Source organism: Homarus americanus, unplaced genomic scaffold (assembly GCF_018991925.1).
Source record: "Homarus americanus isolate GMGI-L3 unplaced genomic scaffold, GMGI_Hamer_2.0 scaffold24523, whole genome shotgun sequence".
Classification (NCBI taxonomy): domain Eukaryota; kingdom Metazoa; phylum Arthropoda; class Malacostraca; order Decapoda; family Nephropidae; genus Homarus; species Homarus americanus.
The window spans coordinates 364259-391669 of NW_024744357.1; the positions used below are offsets into that span (position 1 = coordinate 364259).

The 27411-nt window shown below is 43.0% G+C and overlaps 1 protein-coding gene across 1 annotated transcript in view; it reads left to right on the forward strand.

Annotated features, from left to right (window-relative positions):
• Window positions 1–24074, forward strand: part of LOC121877742 (dynein axonemal heavy chain 5-like) — a 31349-nt gene extending 7275 nt beyond the window's left edge. Inside the window, exons 3-10 of the mRNA XM_042383598.1 lie at window positions 8452–8602; window positions 11094–11224; window positions 11501–11665; window positions 12032–12139; window positions 16327–16479; window positions 17482–17638; window positions 20691–20711; window positions 23908–24074. Of these exons, the coding sequence (XP_042239532.1) occupies window positions 11111–11224; window positions 11501–11665; window positions 12032–12139; window positions 16327–16479; window positions 17482–17638; window positions 20691–20711; window positions 23908–24074 (885 nt within the window). The 5' untranslated portion in view covers window positions 8452–8602; window positions 11094–11110. The remainder of the gene's footprint in view (window positions 1–8451; window positions 8603–11093; window positions 11225–11500; window positions 11666–12031; window positions 12140–16326; window positions 16480–17481; window positions 17639–20690; window positions 20712–23907) is intronic.
• Window positions 24075–27411: the final 3337 nt, after the last annotated feature.

Genomic DNA, 27411 nt, shown 5'->3' on the forward strand with positions numbered 1-27411 from the left:
GGTGTGCTGTGTGTGGGTGGGTGTGGGTGTGTAGTGTGTGTAGGGTGTGGTTGTTACTGTGTGTGGTGGTGTGTGTTGTACTGTGTGTGAGTGGGTGTGGTTTTACTGTGTGTAGGTGGTGTGGGGTGTGCTGTGTGTGGGTGGTGTGGGGTGTGCTGTGTGTGTGGGTGGTGTGGGGTGTGTGTGGGTGGGTGTGGGTGTGCTGGTGTGGGTGGGTGTGGGGTGTACTGTGTGTAGATGGTGTTGGGGTGTACTGTGTGTGGGTGGGTGTGGGGTGTACTGTGTGCAGGTGGGTGTGGGTGTGCTGTGTGTGTGGGTGGGTGTAAGGTGTGTGCAGTGTGTGGGTGTGGGTGTGGGGTGTGTGTGCTGGGTGGGTGTAGGGGTGTACTGTGTGTGCAGGTGGGTGTAGGGGTGTACTGTGTGTGTGGTGGGTGTGGGGTGTGCTGTGTGTGGGTGGTGTGGGGTGTGCTGTGTGTGGGTGGGTGTGGGGTGTGCCTGTGTGCAGGTGGGTGTAGGGTGTGCACTTGGGTCAGTCCGATGGATATTTACCCAAAGTGGCGTTTGAGAATACACCTCAACCACCGACCGTCAAATGGCTAAAACCACTCCAACTCTAAATGGGTTATTCCTCTAAAATCTTGTATTTAATGAGTTTAATTGGTTTAATTCTGTAAAAAATATTCCTAGATTGTAATTATGTAAGTTTTAATCAGCTATTCATCAGAAAACACTTCGTTGGTTTAGTATAGTTTAGTCAAAACATAATTGAGCAATAAAATTAGGTTTAATAATTGGTTTATTAGGGTAAAACACTAAAACACTCTTACTAAGTGTTCTCAATTTGCTTGTTTTAAAATGTTTTGGTTCAAGTTTAAAGAAATAATAGCATTGTGAAGAAGAAGAAAGAAGAAAGAAGAAGAAGAAGAAGAAGAAGAAGGGCAGTACTCGTGGTTAGGGTCATGTTACATCAAGTCCTACTGGCGTGATGGGTGTGTGTGTGTGTGTGTGTGTGTGTGTGTGTGTGTGTGTGTGTGTGTGTGGGCTCAGGTAGAAAGGAGCTTTGTCATGCAGGGAAGTAAAGATATACTTAAATACATATATTGTTGATATACTTATATACTTATTATATGGACTCATTTACATACATATACAACATGTGCACACACACACACACACACTAGATAAGCTCAGCTGTGATTGTTTTGTGCCTGAATAAACACAAACACACACACACACCTCACAACTAAGCTCAGTGCTGCAGCCCACGATGGCAGTGGGGACCCCTCAAGTGTCAGTACTATGCACGGCACCATTGGGCGCTCGATGTCTCTCAAGTTGCCAGCTGTCCTCAAGTGTGACCTCGATACAGTGTTCTTTAGACAGCGAAGGATACCTTGAGTTGGACCTTGGCCTTCAAGTACGACCTTATCGATATAGTGTTCTTTGAATCAGAAGGATAACTTTAAGTTATGTCTTAGACTTGATGGTCTGTATTGAGAGTCCTTCAGTGTGTTTGGATTATTAGACCTCAAGGACGACCTGAAGTTGTCCTCGACCTTCAGGCGTTACTCAGCTCTCGATTTCCTGTGGTTGAATTTCGGTCCTCAGTGCTAGTTGAATAAAATAATAGCACAACAATTTTGATTAATCTAACAGCAAAATAACCTAACCTAAACCTAACGGCCTCAGCAGTATAGCCATAAGGTGTCTTACTCTAAAGTGTAACTTGGGTTTAGGCCAAATTAACTAATGTCAATGACACTTGGTTGTCATCTCCTGTCAAGTACTGTACCTCCTTGTGATAAATTAACACCTGGTGACAAGTAAAACTTGGAATTTGGCCTCAAGTGTTACTAGACACTGTACTATTGTTCACCCTTTAGGAGACCTTAAAGTTGGACCTTAAGTCTCAAGTGTTACCCTGAACAAACTGATATTAGTGCTCCGAGGGCGACGTCATAAAAAGCCATGAGAACTACCTCAAGGTGTGGTTGTTGTCAGGTGTCAGTCTGTGTGTGTGTGTGTGTGTGGGGAAGACAATGTCACACACACACACACACACACACACACAGACACACAGAAACACATCACACACTAAAGCACACACACACACACACACACACACACACACACACACACACACACACACACACACTAGGGACTGCCTAGATAGTGATTCAGTTAAACATTCAAGAGTTTATTCAGGAGAGGGAGGAGGAGGAGGAGGAGGAGGGAGGAGGAGGATTCCAGAGTTCAGGACATGACCAGACATTCAAGGTACTTTCATACCAAGTAATCCATTGTGTGAACCTTTAACACCATATTAAGACATTCAGTTTTAGTCTGAGTCGCTGTACCTGGCCACCTATAGTGTGTTCCTGCAGGTGCCACCAGTGAAATTTCCGGTACTTCAAAGTGAAATCCATCAGTGTTCAAGGGTGTTTATAGTGTTCCACTAATACTCTCAGTGTTCAACGAGTGTTTCAAGGTAATTCATGAGTGTTCCAGGTGTTCCATGAGTGTTCAAAGGGTGTTCCAAGAGTGTTTCACGCGTGCTCAGTGTTCAAAATTAGCAGGAAAGTGATCCGTAGTGTTCAAGGGTGTTTCTATTAATTCACAGAATTACTCTACCAGTGTTCTTGAGTGTTCAAGGTATTCATAGTGTTCAAAGTGTTCTGGAAGTGTTCAGTGTTCAAGTGTTCATAGCGTGCTCAAAGGTGTTCACCAGTGTTTCGAGTGTTCGAGTTGCTCTAAAGGTGTTCCACAAGTGTTCTGAGTGTTCACGGGTATTCCTGTAATGGAGACAAAATCTCCACATGAAAAAGTAAGCTAGGGTTTATAGTGGTAGAAATGTGTAGTGGTGGTAGCGTGTCTCGAGTTGTGATGTCAACACCAACCCATATTAACACAGGCCACAGTACAAGTCTTAATTATATAAAACACCAATGCGTGTTAAACTTTATTTTATTCAGTTCAATGGCAGGATTAATGGGGTTCATACTGATTTATAGTAGACTATGGTATATTATAGCCCTAACCTCACAATTAGAATGGGCACTTCACTAAGTCGATCGTTGGGGAGGTTCAGGAGATCACACCCACTTCACAATCTCCCACAGCCAACCTTACTGTGCACGTTGAGTTGACAGCTACTCTGTCCATGGACCTGGCTGAGACTAGTACACATAGTGGCGGAGAGCCTTCTCTCCAGGCGGGACTGAGGGACACCAGTAGCTGGCCCTTCCTGGTTACAAGACAACCTCTCGGGAGAAGGCTCCAGCCCCAATATGTTATTTTACAGGCCGGGGGTGACCTCTCCTGCTCTCCTCTTACCTCATTCTCTCCCTCTCCCCTCACCCACCTCAGTCCTCCCTCTCTCCCCTCACCTCATTCTCCTCCCTCTCCCCTCCTCGTCTCTCTCCCCTCTCTTCCTCCCCCCTCAGTCTCTCCCTCTCCCCTCCCCCTCCCGTCTCTCTCTCCTCTCTTCCTCCCCACACATCGTCTCCTCCCCTCTCCCCTCACCTCATTCTCCTCCCTCTCCCCTCCCCCACCTCAGTCTCTTCTCCCTCTCTTCCTCACCTCAGTCTCTCTCTCTCCCTCACCTCAGTCTCCCTCTCCTCTCTTCCTCCCCTCGTCTCTCTCTCCCTCACACCTCGTCTCTCTCTCTCTTCCTCCCACCTCAGTCTTCTCCCTCTCTCCCCTCACACCTCCAGTCTCCTCCTCTCCCTCACCTCGGTCTCCTCCTCTCTCCCTCACCTCCAGTCTCCTCCTCTCTCCCTCACACCTCGGTCACCTCCCTCTCTCTCCTCCTCGGTCTTCTCTCTCCCTCCTCAGTCTCTCCTCTCCTTCCCTCGTCTCCTCCTTCCCTCACATCTCAGTCTCTCTCTCCTCTCCCCTCACCTCAGTCCCTCCCTCTCTCCCTCCCCTCAGTCTCCTCCCCTCTCCCCCCTGAGTCTCCTCCTCTCTCCCCTCCACCTCATTCTCCTCCCTCTCTCCCTCCCTCAGTCTTCCTCCCCTCTCTCCCTCTCACCTCAGTCTCTCCCTCTCTCCTCCACCTCAGTCTCCTCCCCTCTCCCTCCCTCAGTCTCTTCCCTCTCCTCTCACCCCTCAGTCTCCTCCCTCTCTCCCTCCCACCCCTCAGTCTTCTCCCTCTCCCTCTCCTCAGTCTCCTCCCTCTCTCCCCTCATACCTCATTCTCCTCCCTCTCTCCCTCACCTCAGTCTCCTCCTCTCTCCCTCACACCTCAGTCTCCTCCCCTCTCCTCACCCTCAGTCTCCTCTCCTCTACGTCTCCTCACCTCAGTCTTCTCCCTCTCTCCCCTCACACACTCAGTCTCCTCCCTCTCCCTCCTTCCTCGTTCTCCTCCCCCTTCTCCCTCACCTCATTCTCCTCCCTCTCCCCTCACACCTCAGTCTCCTCCCCTCTCCCTCACACCTCAGTCTCTCCCCCCTCTCCCTCTCACACCTCAGTCTCTCTTCTCTCTCCTCCACCTCAGTCTCCTCCCTCTCCCCTCACACCTCAGTCTCCTCCCTCTCTTCCTCACCTCAGTCTTCTCCCTTTCTCCTCACACCTCAGTCTCCTCCCTCTCTCCCTCATACCTCAGTCTCCTCCCTCTTTTCCTCCCACCTCAGTCTTCTCCCTCCTCTCCCTCACACCTCAGTCTCCTCCCTCTCCCCTCATTCCTCAGTCTCCTCCCTCTCTCCCTCCACCTCCAGTCTCCTCCCCTCTCTCCCTCACACCTCAGTCTCCTCCCCCCTCTCCCTCTCACCTCAGTCTCCCCCCCTCTCCCCCACCTCAGTCTCCTCCCTCTCCCCCCTCTCCCTCAGTCTCTCCCTCTCCCTCACCCTCATTCTCATCCCCTCTCCCTCCTCCTCATTCTCTGCTCCCTCTCTCCCTCCCCTCGTCTCTCCTCTCTCCCTCTCACCTTGGTCTCCTCCCCTCTCCCTCCTCAGTCTCCTCCCGTCTCTCCTTCTCTCGTCTCCTCCCCTCTCTCCCTCACACCTCAGTCACCTCCTCTCTCCCTCACACCTCCAGTCTCCTCCTCTCTCCCTCACACCTCAGTCTCCTCCCTCTCTCTGCTCAGTCTCCTCCCCTCTCTCTCCCTCCACACCTCGGTCTCCCTCCCTCTCTCTCCTCCACCTCAGTCTCTCCCTCTCTCCCTCACCTCAGTCTCCTCCCTCTCTCCCTCCCTCAGTCTCCTCCCTCTCTCCTCCTCCTCAGTCTCCTCCCCTCTCCCCTCACCTCGTCTCCTCCCCTCTCCCTCTCCCTCTGCTCCTCCTCTCTCCCTTACACTTCGGTCTTCTCCCTCTCTCCCTCACACCTCAGTCTCCTCCCTCTCTCTCTCTCCCACCTCAGTCTCCTCCCTCTCTCCCCTCACCTCATTCTCCTCCCTCTCTCCCTCACACCTCTGTCTCCTCCTCTCTCTCCCCTCACCTCATCTCCTCCCCCCTCCCCTCTCACACCTCGAGTCTCCTCTCTCTCCCTCACACCTCAGTCTCTCTCCCTCTCCCCACCTCCAGTCTCCTCCCTCTCTCCTCACCCTCAGTCTCCTCCTCTCTCCCCTCACCTCAGTCTCTCCCCTCTCCCTCACCTCAGTCTCCTCCCCTCTCCCTCACCTCAGTCACCTCCCTCTCTCCCTCTCCTCATTCACCTCCTCTCTCCCTCTTTCCCAGTCTCCTCCTCTCCCCTCACCTCATTCTCTTCCCTCCATCTCCTCTCTGTCCCCACACCTCAGTCCTCCCCCTCTCCCCTCACACCTCATTCTCCTCCCTCTCTCCCTCACACCTCAGTCTCCTCCCTCACCTCCTCTCTCCTCTCCCTACCCTCAGTCTCCTCCCTCTCTCCCTCACACCTCAGTCTCCTCCCCCCTCTCCCTCACACCTCAGTCTCCTCCTCTCTCCCTCACACCTCAGTCTCCCTCCCTTTCCCCTCACACCTCAGTCTCTCCCTCTCTCCCTCCACCTCATTCTCCTCCCTCTCTCCCTCATACCTCGTCCTCCCTCTCTCCTCACACCTCAGTCTCCTCCCTCTCTCCCTCACACCTCAGTCACCTCCTCTCTCCCTCACACCTCAGTCACCTCCCTCTCTCCCTCACCTCAGTCACCTCCCTCTCTCCCTCACCTCAGTCACCTCCCCTCTCCCCTCACCTCAGTCTCCTCTCTCCCTCACACCTCAGTCTCCTCCCTCTCTCCCCTCACACCTCAGTCTCCTCTCTCTCTCCCTCTCCTCCTTCCCTTCTTACACTCAGTCCTCCCTCTCTCCCCCCACCTCATTCTCCTCCCTCTCTCCCTCACACCTCAGTCTCCTCCCTCTCTCCCTCACCTCAGTCTCCTCCCTCTCTCCCTCACACCTCAGTCACCTCCCTCTCTCCCTCACACCTCCCCACCTCCCTCTCTCCCCTCACACCTCGTCTCCTCCTCTCCTCCCTCACACCTCTCAGTCCCTCTCTCTCCCTCACACCTCAGTCTCCTCCCCTCTCCCCTCACCTCAGTCTCCTCCCTCTCTCCCCTCACACCTCAGTCTCCTCCTCCTCCCTCCCTCAGTCACCTCCCTCTCTCCCCTCACACCTCCAGTCTCCTCCTCTCTCCCTCCTCCTGTCCTCCCTCTCTCCTTCACACCTCAGTCTCCTCTCTCCCTCCCTCAGTCCCTCCTCTCTCCCTCCACCTCCGTCTTCTCCTCTCCTCACACCTCAGTCTCCTCCCTCTTCTCCCCTCCCTCAGTCACCTCCCTCTCCCCTCACACCTCAGTCTCCTCCCTCTCTCCCCTCACACCTCAGTCTCCTCCTCTCTCCCTCTTGCACCTCCGTCTCCTCCCTCTCTCCCTCACACCTCAGTCACCTCCTCTCTCCCTCACCTCAGTCTCCTCCCCTCTCCCTCCAGTCTCCTCTCCCTCCCCACACCTCCAGTCCTCCTCTCTCCCTCACCTCCAGTCTTGCTCCCTCTCACCTCAGTCACCTCCCTCTCTCCCCTCTTTTCAGTCACCTCCCTCTCTCCCTCACCTCAAGTCTCCTCCCTCTCTCCTCACACCTCGATGCCTCCCTCTCTCCCCTCACCTCAGTGCCTCCCTCTCTCCCTCTCAGTCACCTCCTCTCTCTCCTCACCCCCTCATTCTCCTCCCCTCTCTCCCCTCTTCCCCTCGTCCTCCCCTCTCTCCCCTCACCTCATCTCCCTCCTTTGATATTCTGAATCCGCCCCTGACCATTACTTTATTCTCATAAGCATTAACTCTGAACCCTATTTTTCACCCTTTTCCACTAATCAGTTAACGTTTTTTATTGCTCTCACTATTTGCGATAAGAACAGTATCATCTGCATAGCGTTTATTTGAAATTACTTTACCATTAACTTTTAATCCTTCATCATCACTTTTAATTTCTCTCATTAAGAATTCTGAATAGATATCATACAGTGCTGGAGATAAAAGACAGCCTTGTCTGTGAACCAATTCGGAAGTTCATTATTTACTAACACTGCAGCCTCCTGTTGCCAGTAAAGATTCTTTAAAATTCGATTATCTCCTTCAGTGATGCCTCTTTTTCCAAGAGCTCTATAATTTTATTGTGATTTACCTTATCGTGGTTTTCAAAATCAACAAAGCAGTTGTACAAATTTCTTGTGACCTCTAAAGTCTTTTCACTTAAATTTCTCAAACCAAATATAGCTTCTCTAGTTCCTTTTCTTTTGAAATCCATTTTGATCTCCAGATAACTCACTTTCTATACTAAACTCAATTCTACTTAAAATTATGTAATCCAATTGCAAAAAGAATTTGTATGTTTGTTAATTTTTACAATAAAAATCTTTGTTAAACCCCCCCTTAATACCTATGTATATTTTCAGCCATTTGGCTGCTGAACCTTTTTTAGTAAATCATTATTATTGTTATTATTAATTATTAATATTTTCATGAGCACACAACACAACTTTGCATTACCATGTTATTAGTAGTCCTCTTTAAGTGGGCTTTACCACCTACCCCGATATTTGTGTTGTAAACGCGTAATTCACTTCTTTTTTTAGGATACTAAAGATAAATTTATCTCTTAGTATTGTAGCACCTTCCTTGTTAGTAAATGGAGTTTGATATATAAACTGGACATAATCTCCTTATTATATAAATTCGTATAACTTGATATAATATATCAGATGACATAACCACAAAATTGATCACTTCGTAGTGTGGATGTCCCATGTTACAATCTACCTAATATTTATTTCAGGTTCATCAGCTAGATGGCATGTAACTAGTAATCACTTACTATGGAAAGTGATGCTATGTGGTCTTTTTTATGATGACCACACACAAGTATGTATTGTGTGTGTGGTGAGTATAGTTGACATTGATACGGTGGGTGTAGTTTAGTTCAACTTCACTGATGTGCTTTTGATTAACATTTAGGGAATTGGTGACATTAATGAGTGATAATAGAGAAGTGGTGGTGTTTGTTGACAGTGTCAGAATCCATCATGGACGAGCGAGTGGTGTTGGCTACATCGGAAGAAGGCGTGTGGGAGGTGGGGGTGACGGAGGCTCAGGCGGTGCTGGGCCAGCCAGATCAGGTCTTGGCTATAGAACGTACCGTCGTCATCGCTCAAGCAGATAGGTTAGTAATATCCCTAACCTAACCTTTTGCATACGGCAACTTAAACCAACCCAATAACCTTTACCTTAGCCAAACATTACCTAACCTTACTTATCCTTACCTGCCCATCCTAGCTTTTGCTTCATCCCAACTTTGCCTATCCTAACCTTACCTATCCTAACCTTACCCATCCTAACCTTACCTTATCCTAACCTTTTGCACTATCCTAACCTTACCTATCCTAACCTGTTATAGGGTATCTTATATACTTTTGAATTGGGGAAGTGGAGGCGGTAAGAAGAAAATGGCTACATAACTCCTTTTAGGTACCGAAGCATAATATTCAGTGTATTGCAGCTACTGTCCCTAAAGGTCCTAAAAGGGACACGTACATGCTCAGGCCAGCCTTCGGCCGACTGCACAGCCCAACCCAGCCCTATCAGGCAAAAACTGAGTATGTGTGAAGGTGGGTTGCTTTATTTTAGGCTCGCTAATGCGGCCTCTGCATAGCGGTGACGTTTGCAAAATATCTACCGCTACGAAATACGTCACACCTGCTCGGGAACCGGGACCAGCAATGGGGTATACAGGTAGAGTGGAGCCAACTGGTGAAGCAGCACACGATACTACTGCCACACAATATTACCGCTACACAATGAGCAACACACAATACTTAACCAAAAACATCATAAATAACTTCTGCACTCCCTCTTTTCCTCCTCTTTCCCGAACTGATAACTCTATAGCGAACTATCCCTCGGATAAAGCCAATCTCTTTGGCACCTTATTCTCCTCTAACTCCACCTTAGATGATTCTAACGCTACCCCTCTTACTCCTGCTGCTCCTACTGAACCTATGCACTTTCGTATAATCTCCAATCGTAGGGTTGTTGGTGTGTTATCCAATCTGGTTATGAGTAAGGCCTCTGTGTTCGCTCGCCTATTTCGTCTTTGCCTCAGAAAATAAACTTTTCCTTCTTGAGAGCATGCCTCGGTTCAGCCCATCCTTCTAACTATCGCCCCATTGCCCTAAGTTCAGCCCTCTCTAAGATTTTCGTAAACTACAGTGTCTGCAAATAAGATGAGGCCCCCAAGAATTTGTGGGTATTGTGTAACAACAAGACATATACATATATGAAAATAAAACAAAGATTGCACATGAACTTTTATTAGTACTTTGTCATGTTCCCCTTTGCTTTGATGACCATTTTAATCCTTCATGGCAAGCTGTCAGCTAATTTTTTGAAGTATTGTGGATCAAGGTCTTGAGTCCAGATGCGCCTCATCTCGTCCTGCAGGCGCTTGGCGGATGAGGTATTGCAGTTTGCCAGCTTCCCCTTGAGATAATTCCAGGCATTTTCAATAGGATTCAGGTCAGGACTGTTTCCTGGCCACTGTAGAACATCAATGTTATTGTCTTGAAGCCATTTTGTCACTTTTTTAGCCTTATGGTAGGGGGTACTGTCGTGCATAAACACATTGCACCCATGAATGTCATAAAAATTTAACAAATGATTTTCAAGAACATCAATGTATCGGTCAGCATCCATTGTCACATTTTTGGGGAGGAAATACAATCCGCCCCTACCACCTTCCCGACTAAAATAACCCCAGATCATAACTGATTCACTGAGTTTCACTGTTTTTACTGTGTATGCTGGGTCGTACCTGCTTACCCCAACTGGTAGTCTCACCCTACCTGGGCGCCCTGAAATGCATCTGAAAGTGTTTTCATCTGACCACATTACCGTACTCCACTGCACTGGTGTCTATTCTTTGTAGGTATAAGCAAAATTGAGTCGTTGCTTGCCTCAGAAGAGGCATACGTGCAGCGCAGCGACTAGGGAGCTGCAGCTCTTTTTGTAGGCGGTGTTGAATTGTGCGTTGTGAGACATCAGCAAGCAGGCATGGAATTTTTTTTTAGCTGAGCTGCTGTAATCCTGGGGTCCTTAAGTACTTCTCGCTGTAGAAAGTTATCTGTGCCCTCAGTAGTCTTCCGTGGGCGACCATGATACGTTTTGTAAGGTGGGATAACGTTAGGAGGCAGCCCACAGGCAGCCGCCACCAAGCGTTTAATGGTGAAATTTTCCCGGCCAGTACGTCTACAAATTTCACTCAATGGTACATTATCCAGCTCCCACGCCATAATACGAGCCTTTTCTTCATCTGTAAGGTTCCTAGGACCCATACTTATGCAATAGATAAGAAATAGCACCCTCTAAATGAACCAAACCAAAATTCCAAGGCACAATGCCTCAGCATCAAACACGTACAGTAAATCCTCTTCTGACGACTTCCTAAAGCGCACTAAAGTTCTCAATTTCTCATAATGTTTCCCACAGAGTATGGACAGGTACTTTTTTGAGATACTCTTACTTCTTCACATACAATATTTTCCTCCTTATTTACTACCCCCCCCCCCTCCTATCTTCCCTGTCCACTGATCTCCCCTCTTCCTATCTCCCTCCATCAACTAACCAGTTTTCTTTCACACACACACACACACACACAGAGTCGGTGTTGATAGAGATGGAACAGCTACGTCAGGAAACAGACGATGCTGGGCCGCAGGACGAGCTGGAGTACTGGAAGAGACGCATGGCCAAGTTCAAGTTCCTCTCAGAACAGATGGAGTCTCAGCAGGTAACTTAATTTTTCTTCAAGTTTGGAAGAGCATATATAGAAACAAAGGTACGAGTCTCAAGATATCCACGAGTTAATATAATATAGTACTTCATCCTGTGTTTAATATATTATTTATTTATTCATGAACGAAAAGTGACACTTTTATATATATATATATATATATATATATATATATATATATATATATATATATATATATATATATATATATATATATATATATATATATATATGTAATATGTGTGTTTAACTTATCCACGTGTCCTACACAAGGTGCGGGGAGCAGTGTTGGTGCTACAGCTGGCCAGGTCTAAGGTGCTCAAGACGTGGAAGGAGATGGACGCAAGGGTGACCCACAATCTAGCCGAGGCCAAAGACAATGTTAAGTTTGTGTACGCCATTGAGGAGTACTGCCACCCACTCTACCTCAATGACCCAGTGAGTTTTTAAGTTTGTTGCGTGCGTGTGAGATAAATAAAGCTCCTTTCTTCATAAACATACTCTCTGTAACGTTAACTACTTAAGTGAAGTTTACTGTTCGTTGCTTCTACAACCACATTATGTTTTTCACTATAGGTGTCTCAGTCCGCCGCCCCCCCCACACTTTCGTTACACTACCCATCACCGCCGTAACTAACACCAGTCTTTCCTCAAACTAGGATCTGACACCTATCTTCCGTTAACCCATGACCTAGCTCCTGTCTCTCCTCATTTTATGGCCTAAACCTTAGGCTATCTTCCTCAACCCATGAACCTAACGCATGTCTTTCCTGAACCCATGACTTAGTACCTGTCTGCCCTCAGCCTGGGATGACACCGTATATCATGATGCTGTTCAACACAGTGAGGATGATTCATTCCATCTCCAAGTACTACAACACCTCAGACAAGCTCTCTGCCCTCCTCATCAAGGTAAGTCAGTGTGGTTGCTACTCTTCCCCTTTTGCATTTTTTTTGAGTCGGGAATGATGTAGGCAGAAATCCTATTCTGTTTAAATTATCAGAAGTTGTTGAGTTTTTCTTTCTTTTAGTAATGTGCAAGGCGATTTTAATCTTTCCCATTTCATATTTTCTTTAAGTCATTTGCATATTTTATTGTTAAGTTCCTTTTCATATTTTCCTACCATGGGTCCCATTTCATATATTATTTTTATTGTATTGTTTTTTTAACTTCCAATTTTATTGCTCCTTTGTCATATTTAATTTTCATACTCCCTTTACTATATTTTGTGTATCTGAAATTATTCTTAATGATCTATATAGTGTTGTATATTGAAACCTCTAGTTAACAGTATGGTGACTTTCTTCAATACTTTCAATGGTCACTTGGTACATTGGGTAAGTAATACTATGTTGACCAGAAGATTCAAAATCGCAACTAAGGAATAGTGGATTTAGTAAACATAGTCTTTATGTATTGAAGATAATAGTGGGTAATTCATTAGTTAAGTATGATAGAGGGTAGTTAAGACGAACGGTGGCAATTTTCTTATTATACTTAACATTTATTTATAAACAAAAGAATAATCGAACGACCTAGGCACAGGACAGAACTTAATACTTACGTCTTCACTAAAGTATAACATATAAGAAAAAGAAAAGTTATGTTGACACTAATTAATCACCTGTAAAGCGTTTTTAAGGCTTCTGTTTAGTAGCACCAAAACCACGTACTGTACCTTACATATAAAAGGTTCACTTTTCAGACTTCTAGAAAGATTCCCTCTTATTGGCGACTGAATCACTTAAGTAAGTTAGTGTCATCACTGGTTACCATTGGTCATTAGGATCGGCGTTTCACATTAGTTAGGGAGCTCTTGGTTTACCCATTTCTACACTGGTACAACTCAGGCTGAATAAGACCCTAAGATGAAAGTATCGTTAATAAAGTGTTATGTCGCTAGATGTCGCTCACGTGTTGAGGAATTATTCATGGTACTATTTTCTCGATACATGACAAAGTGCTTCCGTATTGTCATGCAGGATATTATATACAATAAATAATAAGGTTTTGTACAACTTGTTTATGATGATAAAAAGGATCACCTGGGAAATTACAAGGGTCTTGAGTGTTGAGTTATTTAATTCAATCAACTAACGTTCCAGAACATTACTTATTCCACTCACAAAGAAGAGCTAAAAGAGACTTCACCAATTATTTATGTATTTTCATAGGAATTAAATAAACAATTAAATATTGTTTCAGGAATACAAAGAATAATATCAATGCATAAGAAGTCATGACATAAGAAAGGGCTATTTAAGTAACTGACAGAACAAGTCTAAAATGTTAAATGCAGAGAAATGAAGAAGTTCTACTGCTAAGCACACACGGGTATACTATACCCCTATTTTTATCCTTCTTTTCTGGTAGAGCGGTACCGCTCTTGCCTCACAAGCAAGATGTCACGGGTTTGATTCCCGGGCCGGCAGAAGTTGTTTGGACACTCTTCCTAGCCTCCCTTGGTCCCTGTTCACCTAGCAGTAAGTAAGTACCTGTTGTAAATCGAAAAGTTGCGAATTCGTATTCAGGGAAAGTTGTTGGAGCTTCTACTACTTTTTCTTTTCATTTATTGGGCACTCCCCTACATCCTTGTGTAAGGTGAAGCGCAGAAGCGTTTACAGCACCCAACAGGGAAGCATGCTAAGTTCATGCTTGCCTTATGTCTCATGAGTTAAGGGCGTAGAAGGGCGTATTCAGGGACAAGTTGTTGGAGCTTCCAATAACTTGTTTAGACGTTGACCATTGACTCTTCAGGCTTCTACGCCCTCGACTCTACTACTTGTAACTTACACAATCCGGAGGAGTGGTGACCCGAGGATCACACACCCAACACAGACAAAAAACAAAACAAAAACAATACGTGCGCTGTGCTCTAACCAAATAAACGCAGTCGTGTAGAGCCACGGCTCTATCTCTCCCACTACAATTCCCTTCCTAACCCCCTGCTTCTTCCCCTGTCATCTTCCCCGCTCTGACTTTCGCTACCAGCAACTTTTGGAGTTTCTACTACTTGTACTTCTTTTGCACAGTCCACACCACTTATGAGCCGCCACACAGTCTGGCGGCCTCGAAATTCCTAACCGGCAACTTCGCTGAGTGCATCCCTCCACCACCCCACCTCCAGAAACACACAAACCAGGCAATTAATCAGTGGTCAGCCAAGGTGTAAAGTCAACGCTTATCCCCGAACACAATAGTATGAATAGGTTAAAAAAATAAATTTTTAGAGTTATTTATCCATGCTAACGTGTTCGAAGGTAAGTGTTGACATTATGGATCTTAAATCTGTGCGTCGAGAATGACCTATACTGAGATTTTAAGCAAAATATCGACAAAAATTATTAAATTAATCAGGGGAATTAATTATCACAATTTAAAACTCCAGTGACAACAATTAATTATCAGAATTTCAATTTTATGACCAAAAAAATTTAATCTGCACACCAGGGAATGTATAGGTTGAGATTTTTCGGCCTCAAAAAATTACTTGAATTTTGGGGGTGTCGAAAATATAATTTTGCTAAAAATCACAGTATAGGTCGTACTTGATATGCTGAATAAAGTTTTGTGGTTGAAATGTTGAAATTTGGATAATTAATTGTACTAGTAGTTCTGGAGTATGAAATTTTAATAGTTAATTTCCTAATTTATTAGGGGACTACTTATACTGATATTGTAAGCAAATTTTCATCACAAAAAATGCTAATATTAATCAGGAAACTTAATTATAAAAATTTCAAACTCCAGTGACTGGCAGAACACTTGCTTATCAGAATTTCAACGTTTGAATACAGGTCTTCAATCTGTGCTCTGAGGTATACCTATACTATGATTTTTAGGAAAATATTTTTTGGACTCAAAAAATTAATTTTCAAAATTTGTAACTCCAGTGTCAAGTCTAGGCTTACCCTCGAACACGTTAGCATGGATAACTTTAAAAATGTATTTTCTTTCTGATTTTATAACCTATCCATACTAACATGTTCGGGGGTAAGCGTTGACTTGACACCAGGGCAGACCACCGATTAATTGTCTGGTTTCCGGTTAAGAATTTCCAGGCTGGCAGTCTGTGTGGCTTATAAGTGACGTGGGTAGTATATTTGTGTGCTTATCTTAGAAATGATCCTCCCTTTTTTACATTTAGTGTTCTAGCCTTGTTCTTTCAATCAATCAAATAGCCCTTTGTGTTTGTCTGGACTTTACACGATATTTATTGATAATATTGTTTGTGTTTATTAAAACAGTGTTTAATAATTTATTCTAGTTTGGGTGCACTGTTTGGGTATATTTATATTAAGTGTTGATTAATGTTCATATTGGGCTTGCCCAGTTCTTGTCGTGAGACACCACCAGCAGCAGACAGTGGGTTGTCCTGTCACACACACATAGTAGCGCGCCTCTTACAGTAGCAATGTATTTTCCTTTTAACACCTGTCAGGCTGGTTTCTTGTTCTTATGTCAGTTGAGCTACTTATAAACTAATGTAAAGCACAGTAACGTATGTTTGCGCTAATTCTGGTAGCTATCTGTACATTTATTAACATTCGAGTTTAATTTTGGGTTAAGGTAACACTATAGTTTGATATATTTTACATACTTAAGACTTAGTTAAAGTTTCGTAAGATCCTGGTGGATAAAACCTAAAGTACTATCGATCTTGGTGGCCTTTGTGAGCGATAGATGGCATAACTGTATATTTTGATACTTTATATTGATAAAATTTGTGATTTAGCTCTTTTTTTATATATTGTAAAATATGTTTTAGAAAAGAACAGGTTTGGAGAGGATTATCTTGTTAGGTATCAGTGAAGATGTCATAAATAGGCGGAGCTTTCAGACGAGCACAAACAACCCTCTAACAATTAGGCTTTTTGCGTCTCTTCTCTATCTTGTTTACTCTAAGCATCAAAAATACAAAGAGTTGTGTCAGGGGAACACACTATATAGAAGAACATTAGATACAGTAGGTAATAGAAAGTGGGGCGACGAATAAGGGGGGATTCAATATTGGATGCTCTTGTTTCCACAATTTCTGTGGCATAAGACTCAAAAGAGTGAAAATAAACAAACTTATAGACATTTATCATATTTGCAGATCACCAACCAGATGATACGTGCGTGTCAGGTGTACATATCCTGCCAGGGTCAAGAGACCATCTGGTCACAGCCACGTAAGGAAGTGAGGGTTAAGATACAACATTGTCTCAAGCTTAACGCCACCTACAAGACAGCTTACCAGAAGACGAAAGTAAGTTTAACGACAAAATAAAGTAAGTTTAGTGACTGGTAAAGGTAAATTTAAAGAAAGATAAAAGTAACTCTAACAAATGATAAGAATACGTTCAACGATAAAGTGAAGTAAGATTAACGAATGGTAAAGGTCCATTATTTTAATGAATGATGAAAGTAAATTTAACAAATGATAGCAATAAGCTTAACATAATTAAAATCAGCTTAACCAAAAGTAAGTTTAACGATAGATAAAAGAAATTTTATCGACAGACTAACAAAAATAAATTCAACCATATATATATATATATATATATATATATATATATATATATATATATATATATATATATATATATATATATATATATATATATATATATATATAAAAGTTAACGCCATTTACCTATACTATACATACAGTAGACACACCAAGTAAGAAACAATGTTGATGAGGACAGGTAGTGAGCCTCAAGCTGGTTAGTGAAGGTTTGCTGCTGATGGGACGTGTTGGTTGCCTGTGTTGTAAACTGATAACAATAATTATAATAATAACTATAAAATAGCAATAATAATGATTATTGTAATAATAATTGTAATAATAATAATAATAATAATAATAATAATAATAATAATAATAATAATAAAGGTAGTAGTGATGATGATATAGTGACCGTAGCAATATAACAATTATGTTAATAATAACAATAATAATAATGGCTATTCGTTGAAGACATACATCCGTATAGATACAATTAAATTCATGTAGAGGAGGTGATTGTTGTGCATGGTAAAATAAATATTGACAATAGAAACATAATGGATATTGTCAGTACTGGTGAGGTACAGAGATACGACATGATGTTGTGGTTGACAGGAGCTGGGGGTCATGACAAAGGAGGACAGTACCTGGAGGCCATGACTGGCGAGGTACACAAAGACTGAAGTTGTGAGGAACAGGAGGTCATGACAGGTGAGGTACACAAGAATGGTGAGAGTAATATTACGTTGTTGTTGACAGGAGAAGTTGGAGTCCATGCCAGGAGAACGTCCCTTCAGTTTCAGCGAGCAGTATGTCTTCGGCAAGTTCGAGGCGTTCTGTTGCCGCCTCAACAACATCACCAGACTCTTCGACGATATTGACAAGTTCTCGGGATTCTTCGAAGGTCGAGCTGAATGTAAGATTTATATTTATTATATAATTTACAAAGAATTGCCTGATGTTAGAAAAAAGACTGATATTCAGAAAATACTTAAATTTCAAGTTATGTATAACAATTACAATTAATGGTTCCTGCTCATTATACATTGCGATTATAGTAATTTTTCGTCATTTTTCAACATATTGATGGATATTATATTGCTTCACGGCAATAATAAAAATTTCAACTCTCCGTAAAGGCCAGTACAGAAATATAATAATCTTTAGTTTTAAGAAAATAAAATAAATTTTATGCCTGCTACGTCACGAATCACTGCATGATGATTGCATTAGCAGGAGATGATAGCACTAAATAATAGTTAGAATGATCAACTAAAAATATTTAGTTCCAGGTTATATCTGACCCGACAGGTGAGGCCAAAACCCTTAACCTTGTGATTCCAAACTCCTCACTTTCTTAACCCAAACTCTCTACCCTCTTCCAGTGATCCTCACCGTAAATAATAATCCTTATCCCCTTAACCAGTAACCCTCACCTCCTTAACCAGTAACCCTCACCTCCTTAACCAGTAATCCTCACCACCTTAACCAGTAATCCTCACCTCCTTAACCAGTAATCCTCACCTTCTTAACCAGTAATTTTCACCTTCTTAACCAGTAATCCTCACCACCTTAACCAGTAATCCTCACCTCCTTAACCAGTAATCATCACCACCTTAACCAGTAACCCTCACCTCCTTAACCAGTAATCCTCACCTTCTTAACCAGTAATCCTCACCTCCTTAACCAGTAACCCTCACCTCCTTAACCAGTAATCCTCACCACCTTAACCAGTAATCCTCACCTCCTTAACCAGTACCTCCTCTAACCAGTAACCAGTAATCCTCACCTCCTCAGTAACCTCACCTTCTAACCAGTAAACCCTTCCTCACCACCTTAACCAGTAATCCTCAACACCTTAACCAGTAATCCTCCTTAACCAGTAACCACCTTCTTAACCAGTAATCCTCACCTTCTTAACCAGTAATCCTCACCACCTTAACCAGTAATCCTCACCACCTTAACCAGTAATCCTCAACACCTTAACCAGTAATCCTCACCACCTTAACCAGTAATCCTCACCACCTTAACCAGTAATCCTCACCACCTTAACCAGTAATCCTCACCACCTTAACCAGTAATCCTCACCACCTTAACCAGTAATCCTCACCACCTTAACCAGTAATCCTCACCACCTTAACCAGTAATCCTCACCTCCTTAACCAGTAATCCTCACCACCTTAACCAGTAATCCTCACCACCTTAACCAGTAATCCTCACCACCTTAACCAGTAATCCTCACTCCCCAGATTATTATCCTGAAAATACCAGCCAATCAAATGTTCACTCTCCCGTCCCCCTCAACAACCTTCAACCTCCTCACCAATCATAGCTTACCGTCTAGTCCCCAGTAAACAACCCTCAGCCTCCTAACCAATCATAGCTTACCGTCTAGTCCCCAGTAAACAACCTTCAGCCTCCTAACCAATCATAGCTTACCGTCTAGTCCCCAGTAAACAACCCTCAGCCTCATAGCCAATCAATGACCACTCTCCCGGCTCAGCTAACTATCCGCGTCCTCATTCCGACTATCACACGTCCCAGACTACACGTAAAGTGCTGGACCTTCCAAGTCACCTCCTCTGCCTCACTATGGCTGGCCCTTCAACCTGCATCCTCTCTTACCAGCTTCCTCCCCTGGTATTAACCTACCTCCTTCACACCACCTTAATTCCCCTGGTATTAACCTATAGTACAGTCAGCCAAAGATGCACTGATCCCACCCTAGGTCACGTGCAGGTAATTTTATCTTGCAATACTTGGTAAAGGAAGGCTGTATGTAATGGTGATTGTGATTGGTGGATCTGTTTTCTGTTGTATCATTGTCAGGGTAAACATTAAACAAACCAAAGGTAGAACTTTATAATAATAAACTATTCATCCTTATTTTACATCATGAGAAGTTTCCAAATGTTCGTAGATTTGCTTAAATAATGAAGAAAATTTGATGTGAGAATATTGTGACAGCTGCGGTTGTAGTTGACTTGCAAATTCATTATTTAATTTTCTTCGTTATTTAAACAAATATACGAACGTTTATTTTGGAAACTTCTCCTGATCTAAAATAATGATGAATCGTTTAATATTTATCCTGACAGTGATACAGCAGAAAATAGATCCACCAATCACAATCCCCATTACATATAGCCTTACATCACCAAGTATTGCCACGTAAAATTTCCTGCACGTGACCTTGGGTGGGGTCAGTGCCTCTTTGGTTGACGGTACCTCATCCACACCACCTTAACTCCCCTGGTATCGTCTGTTTCTCTCTCCCCTCCTCGGCCTATAGCTTCTGACCCATAGCTGCGTCACTGCCTAAATGCTGCATTAAAGAATTAAACGTAATAATCTCATTCTTATACTTAATTCTTATGAAGTGATAATGTATTTTTTGTGTAATTAATGAATTATATTAAAAAAAATATCTGCTACCATAAATCCAATAAATCCTATAAGCTGATACCTTTCCCCGATGTATGTTAAGTTGTGTCGGACCCACCCATACTCTAGGGGTAATGGAGCTCGTAAACATTGCAACATAAACCCACTTCACGGTAAGAGTCTCAAATATTTTTACGTTACTCTTTTCTTCCCCTGATTGGCGATATGTAAACGCAGCTAAGTACTGTAGTCTCAGTGTAGTATGAACGCTATTTTTGTCACTAGTTTCTTACCATAACTTCAAAAAGCCAATAAGTCGCATTTTCATATCACCAGTTTAGGGGAATTAAAGTACAGTATAAACCTTAGAGAGTCATTGACCAGAAAATTTCTCACATTTCTTCTTGTGTTTGCCTCTGATTTTATTCATGGTGTCATGATGTTGTGTTTACGAGCTGCGGGCGGCGTCATGCAGCTGCTGGAGACTCAGGGTCCTCAGTTATGCTCACAGCTTATTAATACACTCATTTTTTTTGTTCTTTTCCGTATGATGCCGCATGCCTGCGGATGGTCTCTTCCCACAGCCTTACTTCCCATGGAAACCGGTAAGTGGAGTGGAGATACAGTAGCCCTCTCACTCCACTCCTCCTCCACCTCCTCCACCCATCATCCAGAGAAATACCTGTTCAAGTACACAAGACCTTGACACTCGGCCTGTATGGTCTGTCAACCTGACCACCACATCCTCTGAAACCAGGAGAACTGGCTTTTCACCCCCTCACCTCACCCTTGTCAGCTCCTTTAACAACACCGGCCACCTCATCCTTGTGTCAGACCCCTCACTCACACGCCTCCTGATCAACACTTCATCCTTGTAATAGTTACACCACACCATTGGCCTGACACTGCCGCTAACTTTACCTTGTACCACACAACTCGAAGCTTTCTATTTTCCTATCTCACAATTAAACGGAACTCTCTTGATACAAGCCAATGTACCAACACAACAATGGAGTATTTTGTCATAAAACGCTTTTTTGTGTCACTCTATTTACAAAATTTAGAACTGTACATTCCAAATTAACCAGAGACCTTATTTTCTCCTAAAATTGCAACCAAAAACCCACTTAAATTTCTCACACAGTACAAAATATCACGTCAAATTGCATTCACTGTTTATAGCAAAAAAGAAATTATCTATAGTTCAGCCTCAGCTAGTTTTACGTCAAGAGAGACTCGACCAACTTATTTCTCCCTGAGAGAGGAAAAGGGAGCGCCGCGCCACACACTCGATGTGCATCACTTGAGGCCTCGAACGATCTAGGTGGAAGCATTTCGTCAGGTAACTGTTACTGCTGCTAGATATTACGGACGTCGTCATTTAGTGCAGCGTCTTGTGTACTGAAGCTAACCGTCACTGAACCATTATACAGACTCGAATGTTATGGCGATATTTTCACTTAATAAAGAAACAAAGTACGTTAATCTCTTGCCTATGCCTGTATTTATTTAGTCTGTCTGTGTTTATCTGTTTGTCAGGTTCCTCAGTTTCGAGTTAAGGCTGCAGTTGATTTGTTTTCCTGTGTCATCTTTGGTAACTTCGTTTTTTGTGGGGTTCAATTTTACCAGTATAGTTAGGTCATTCATCCGGCATTAACGTTAATTAGATTCTGGCCGTCATTCACGGCTCCTCTTCGATGCCTCACCTCGTAGATAACTTCTGGCCCATTTTCTCCAAATACAGTATCTTGTTTTCTCTTTGGGTAATATTACCTGATTGATAATCTGTCGTTTAGCATTGTCATGATCCATTAATCGGTGGTAAGATAGTGTTTTTCGATAGTTCTTTGCTGTCATGCATTTCGAGTTATTATCTTCAAACATTCAGTACTGGATTTTTTAGGAAATATTTCGGAAAACTTAATTGTTAACGGAGATCAGTCGGAGGTTTGGGTGAAGGTCACACTAAAAATTTTCTACGTCTGAATATCTCCCAGGATGCTTGGTAATGTTTCACAGACGCTTAGAATATACTAAATTAAAATTTTCAGCTCGTGAGGTATACTTCAGGAATTCTGTTGAATTTAGTTTAGCGCGGACGAAGGTCAAAACACAGGGCCAAACTTGATACTCGTTTCCACCCTTCAACTCTTTTTATCTAGTTAAAACTGCTTAGAGTTCAAGGCCACGGACTCGATGGTCACACAGTTGGCTTCAAAGTGTTAGTCAACGTTCAAGATAATATTCTGACCGTAAAATAAAAACTTACCCTTGATATATTATGATGAATTTAAGTTCTGTCAAGTGCGCCGTCAGAGAAAGTTGGAATAATAGTGAGTGTGAGCGTTAAGGAGCCGTGCTGTGTCATCATTTATAGAAAGTACTTTGAAAGATTCACAAAAACAGAAACGTCATGTTGGAAATTAAACCCACATTCAATGAGATGACATTGAAACAATACAGTTTGGTTTACCACAACTGGGGAGGGTGCTTAGTGGGCGCCGAAATTGTACTGTTTTAATGTGGGTTTGATTGACAAAATTATTCAACAGTTTTGTATGATACACTGACGGTGATACTGGTCATGGTATGGGAACTGTGTCAAGAAAAGAGAGAAAACCGGCCAGGAAAAATTGTCTGATTTGAGCCTCTTGGTCAAATGAAACGATTTGTGGTGTTTTGGTCAGCATGTTCGCCTTGCAAGTGAGTGGTACTGAGTTCGATACCCGGGTATCGGCATTTAACACTGTCAACCCAGCAGTGATGGGGAACATTATGCTGATTTTGATCTGGGGTAACGGTTAGCCAGTGTAGTTTGCGAGTTTTCCGGTCCTCTTATTATTCCTTGACACTGGGTCATACATCTCATTAACTCAGGGTGTGGTTGTTGTGTGAGCAACAGCTTCTAAACTTTTAACAAATTCGCGTCCAGGTGGCTCGAGGGCCGGTCAGCCTCGGTGTGAGTGTGTATGGGGTGCAAGTGTCTGAGGTGTGTCTTTGTGTCTGATATGAGTGTGCGTGGTGTGAGTGTGTGTATATAAACTTCCTCTTCTGACATTGAAAGATTTCATTATCGTTTTCCTACGGTGGGTTACACGTGAGGCAGCACACCTACAGTACAGCACCAGGAACAATACCGCCACCAGTGCACGTCAGTTTCAGTGACAAATTAATTGTAATGTGTACAGAACAAACTGCTTTCATCCGCCTGCATAATTATAAAATCCTAACGCCCAATCTAAAAAACAAATCCTTGAAATATATGTTCTTAAATACTAAGCCGTCAGTAATCCTTCTCCTACATACTGTTACGTATTTCTAAGCTGTAATTTTAAGCCAAGTTTTTCAACATTGATAATGCTCTAAATGTAGCAACTTTAAATATTTCCATCAATGATGATAATATTACGTACGATACTTTAATAATGTTAAAGATATCTTTGCTTTGGACATAATGTTTTTTTCTCTATAGTTTATCCGATGACTAATAATGTTGTATAGCAAAACTGAGATTCACTAATGCTGGTGTCATGTCACTCAGTAATAGTGTCATCGTTCATTCACAGTACTTACTTGTGATGCTGCAGGATAGTACACGACTGGACGTCACTTAGGGCTCCTTTATTGAAGAGCCGATGTACCCATTAAGATATGCCACTTGTTAACCCGTTTACAGTATTCATTATTTCCCTACAATTTTCAGATGCAATAGGCCAAATGCGGAGTAATAAGAACAAGCCAGGTTGTAACAGCATCTTTAGTTTTTCACTGTTAAGCTTTTATCGGCATCCGTGTCCCAAGCTGACCTGGTGGTGGCAGCTCCGTCCCGGGCACAGCGGCTAGGCTGCCTCCAACTTGACCATGACAGCTGTAAGGCCGCCGCAGCCTCACACCCAGATGGCCACAGCCTGACCGTGGCAGCTTCCCGGACCACAGCTTGGGTCCCTCTGCTTCACACTACTCGCTAACACTCGTCCAAGGCACAAGGGAGGGTGTGTGGGGGAGCTAATCAGGGGTGGAGGAAAAACAGTTGGAAGCTCATTCTAACAGGTCAATAGGGGTGTTGCTCTTCACTAAATTATGGACAAAAAACAGGGACCAGTCGTGGGAGGCAGGCGAGGGAACCTAAGAGACACCCTTTTTGACGGGACATCAGAAGTACTCTATTCTATACAGTAAACTAATGTACATCAGCAGATATTACGTATTGTATCTAATGACATAAAGGCATAATATCAATAAGGCATAAAAAAATATGAGACAGTTAAGATTATAAACTAAGTCAGGATTTAAAGTGCCATCATAAAGTGTAACGTAAGGTAAAGGGACGTTAGAAGCACAGTATTCCATATCACACCGCCTGAGTCCACTGCAGACAGTACACAATGACACTTGTTTCCAGGATCTGCCAGAAGTATTTTTGACCTTCCAGTTAAACTCTTGGTCGGAAAACATATCTCATATCATATGCCTCCATATTTATGAGAAGAGTGTGAGTACAAACGATAAGTTGATAGATCTTTATTTTTGTATTCGTAGTTAGGAAGGGTTAAGCAGATAATTTGCAGTCACAGAGGTCATTAGTTAACATGACGGGAGCCTTCAGTTAGGATGACCCTTAAGTAACTAATGTTGGTAGTATCCACCACTGTGCTTATGGTCATGATGAATGACGGCTCTGTCATGATGGCTAAAGGGCTCTGTAATCATCAAGCTTCTACTCACTCTCATCTGGGACTTAGGAATTCCCCCCTTGTCTCAAGCGCCGTTTTCTTTTGGTTTTCACCAAATGAAATTTTACACATGTATCTGAGAGTGATATAATGAATGAAAGAAAGAAGGGGACACTACTTAGTATTGCATCATGATCAAGAGAAAGTTATAAACGGACAGGGAGAATATATTAGAAGAAATCAATGAGTTACACTTAATATTTGATGGGGAGAAAGACACATTGCCTGGGTATGTAACTATGACAAAGTTGCCGAGGCTGTACAGTGCCTCACAGTATTAGAGTTTTAAGTAGGCAGCTCAACCACCGCAGTGATTTTTTTTTCTAGTGTAGTGAAAATTCCTCTACTACGTAACCTGTTTTATTTTTATATTCTTACTGTGTACAGCATGACTTAAGAACACGTATTTTTTTTTTTAGGCTTAGAATGAAATTTCCACGGGTAATATCACTTTCTTTTGCATCATTTATAAAACAAAACTTGGGGTAAGAATGTTGCCCTTAATGCTGTACAGAATGTTGTACATAATTAAACATAGTGTACATAGTGACATCATAAACACAGGAAGCTACAACATCGTACCTACCTGATCATCACCTCTCTTACAAGAAAAAATTAAATATTTAGTATAAAACAGACGAGAGCTGCACACAGGAGCACCTGCACGAGAAAAATAAAGGAATACTGTCAATGTGCCGTACACAATGCAGCCGAACGTATACTTTTAAAGGCTCGTTTACACAATCAGTCTCGGAGCATGTTTTCGAAGCATGGTAACGAAGCCGTGCTCGGGCAGTGATCGTGTAGACGGCAACACTGAACCACCAACCCTTCCCGGGCAGTTACGTGTGGGAGCCTAATAATTGCGTGGCCACCTACGTGGGTCCCTGCCACTTATAGAGCCCCTCATATTTGTATCCGTTCTGGAAATATGTGGACGCACTTTATCCAAGAGTGTGTTGTACATTTCAGGAGTCATGCAAATGTGTCCTCACGCTGCATTTCAGCAAAGATTTGGTTTTAAGTACCACACGATTTGTTCCTTAACCAGTTTTTCACCCACACACTCCGTTTTCTTGTTTTTTTTCTTCAGTATCATCCCAGCGGCTAAAACACGCAACAGTGCGGCCGTCCGTCGCCGACTCGTCTGTCTGGGAGCCATGAACCTCTTATCTTGCCCAGCAGTCTACCACACACTGACCGGTAACGAAGGTGTGGCAATTCCGTGTAAACACACCGTCCACTAAACAGTGGTCCAGTACCCTGCTCCGACCCCATGCTTCGCCACTGATCCGAGGCGTGCGCGACCACCATACGTGGTGACTGATCGTGTAAACGAGCCCTAACACCCAGCACCACCAGGAACAGTCACTGACTTTGCAGTGAAACACTCCAGTGTCTGTAGCAGTCGTTGTCAACCGTTAAGCTGAACATTCTCCGATAAAAAGATCTTTAGTATATATATATATATATATATATATATATATATATATATATATATATATATATATATATATATATATATATATATATATATATATATATATATATATATATATATATATATATATATATATATATATATATATATATATATATATATATATATATATATATATATATATATATATTAGGGTGTCATAGGAGGGAAGATCAGCTAAAACTAATGGCCCATCACTTTTTTGGTAGATTTTAGTGTATATAAACAGAAAATAATTTAAGTTTCAATATTTTGCAACCTTTTGCTAGGTAAATTTTAGCGTGAAATTTATCGAAAATCTAACGTACAGCTGCATTAGTGCATTACAATTAAATAGTGAACATTGCTTTCTGACTTCATTCTTTAACAACCCAACTAACAATATTTTTTCTGTTTCAGATTCTGATGCATTTATAAGTTGATAATATTTGCGATGGCTGCTTGTGTCAGGACGAGGAACCAAAAATCCAGCCATCTCAGTCACTATCTTGGGTCTGGGAGAGAGCTCCTGAAGTCGGAGTTGCCTACATTGAGAGATGCTTTGAGATACGGTGTTTTAATCAGGCAAATCAGTGAAAAGAACCAAAGAACTTACACAAACAAAGACATTGCCAGTGATACGACCAAAGCTGTCTTGGCACAGTACACTCTGGCTAACGCTCAGTTCAAGCCTCCAGTCATAACAAGTCAGAAGAAGATTAGTGAGAGACTGCTAGCCAGTTGGGAAAAGGCAAGAGATATCTCTCTTGGGAGAGGAAAACTTGCAGTTAAGGACAGCTTTGCCAAGCAAATGGACCAGTTATTTGACATAATTACTTGCAAGTGCCCAATTGTTCTCTGTCCTGAGTTTGGATGCGATCGTGACTGTAAATCCGAGGCCCACATCTTCTGTATTTGCAAGCGTGAACTGAAGATTCCTGTGATCGAACTGGCATTTGTCAAAGCACAGAGAGAGAAGACTGGCAGTATAGGGGCTCTCATGATTTCTAGCCAAGATATTCCGGAGTCCAAGAGACAGGAGGCTGTCACAGAGAGACAGAAGAGGAGAAGAGTTGCCGAGGAAAAGAGACTTGAGAAGGCCCAGGGTGAAGT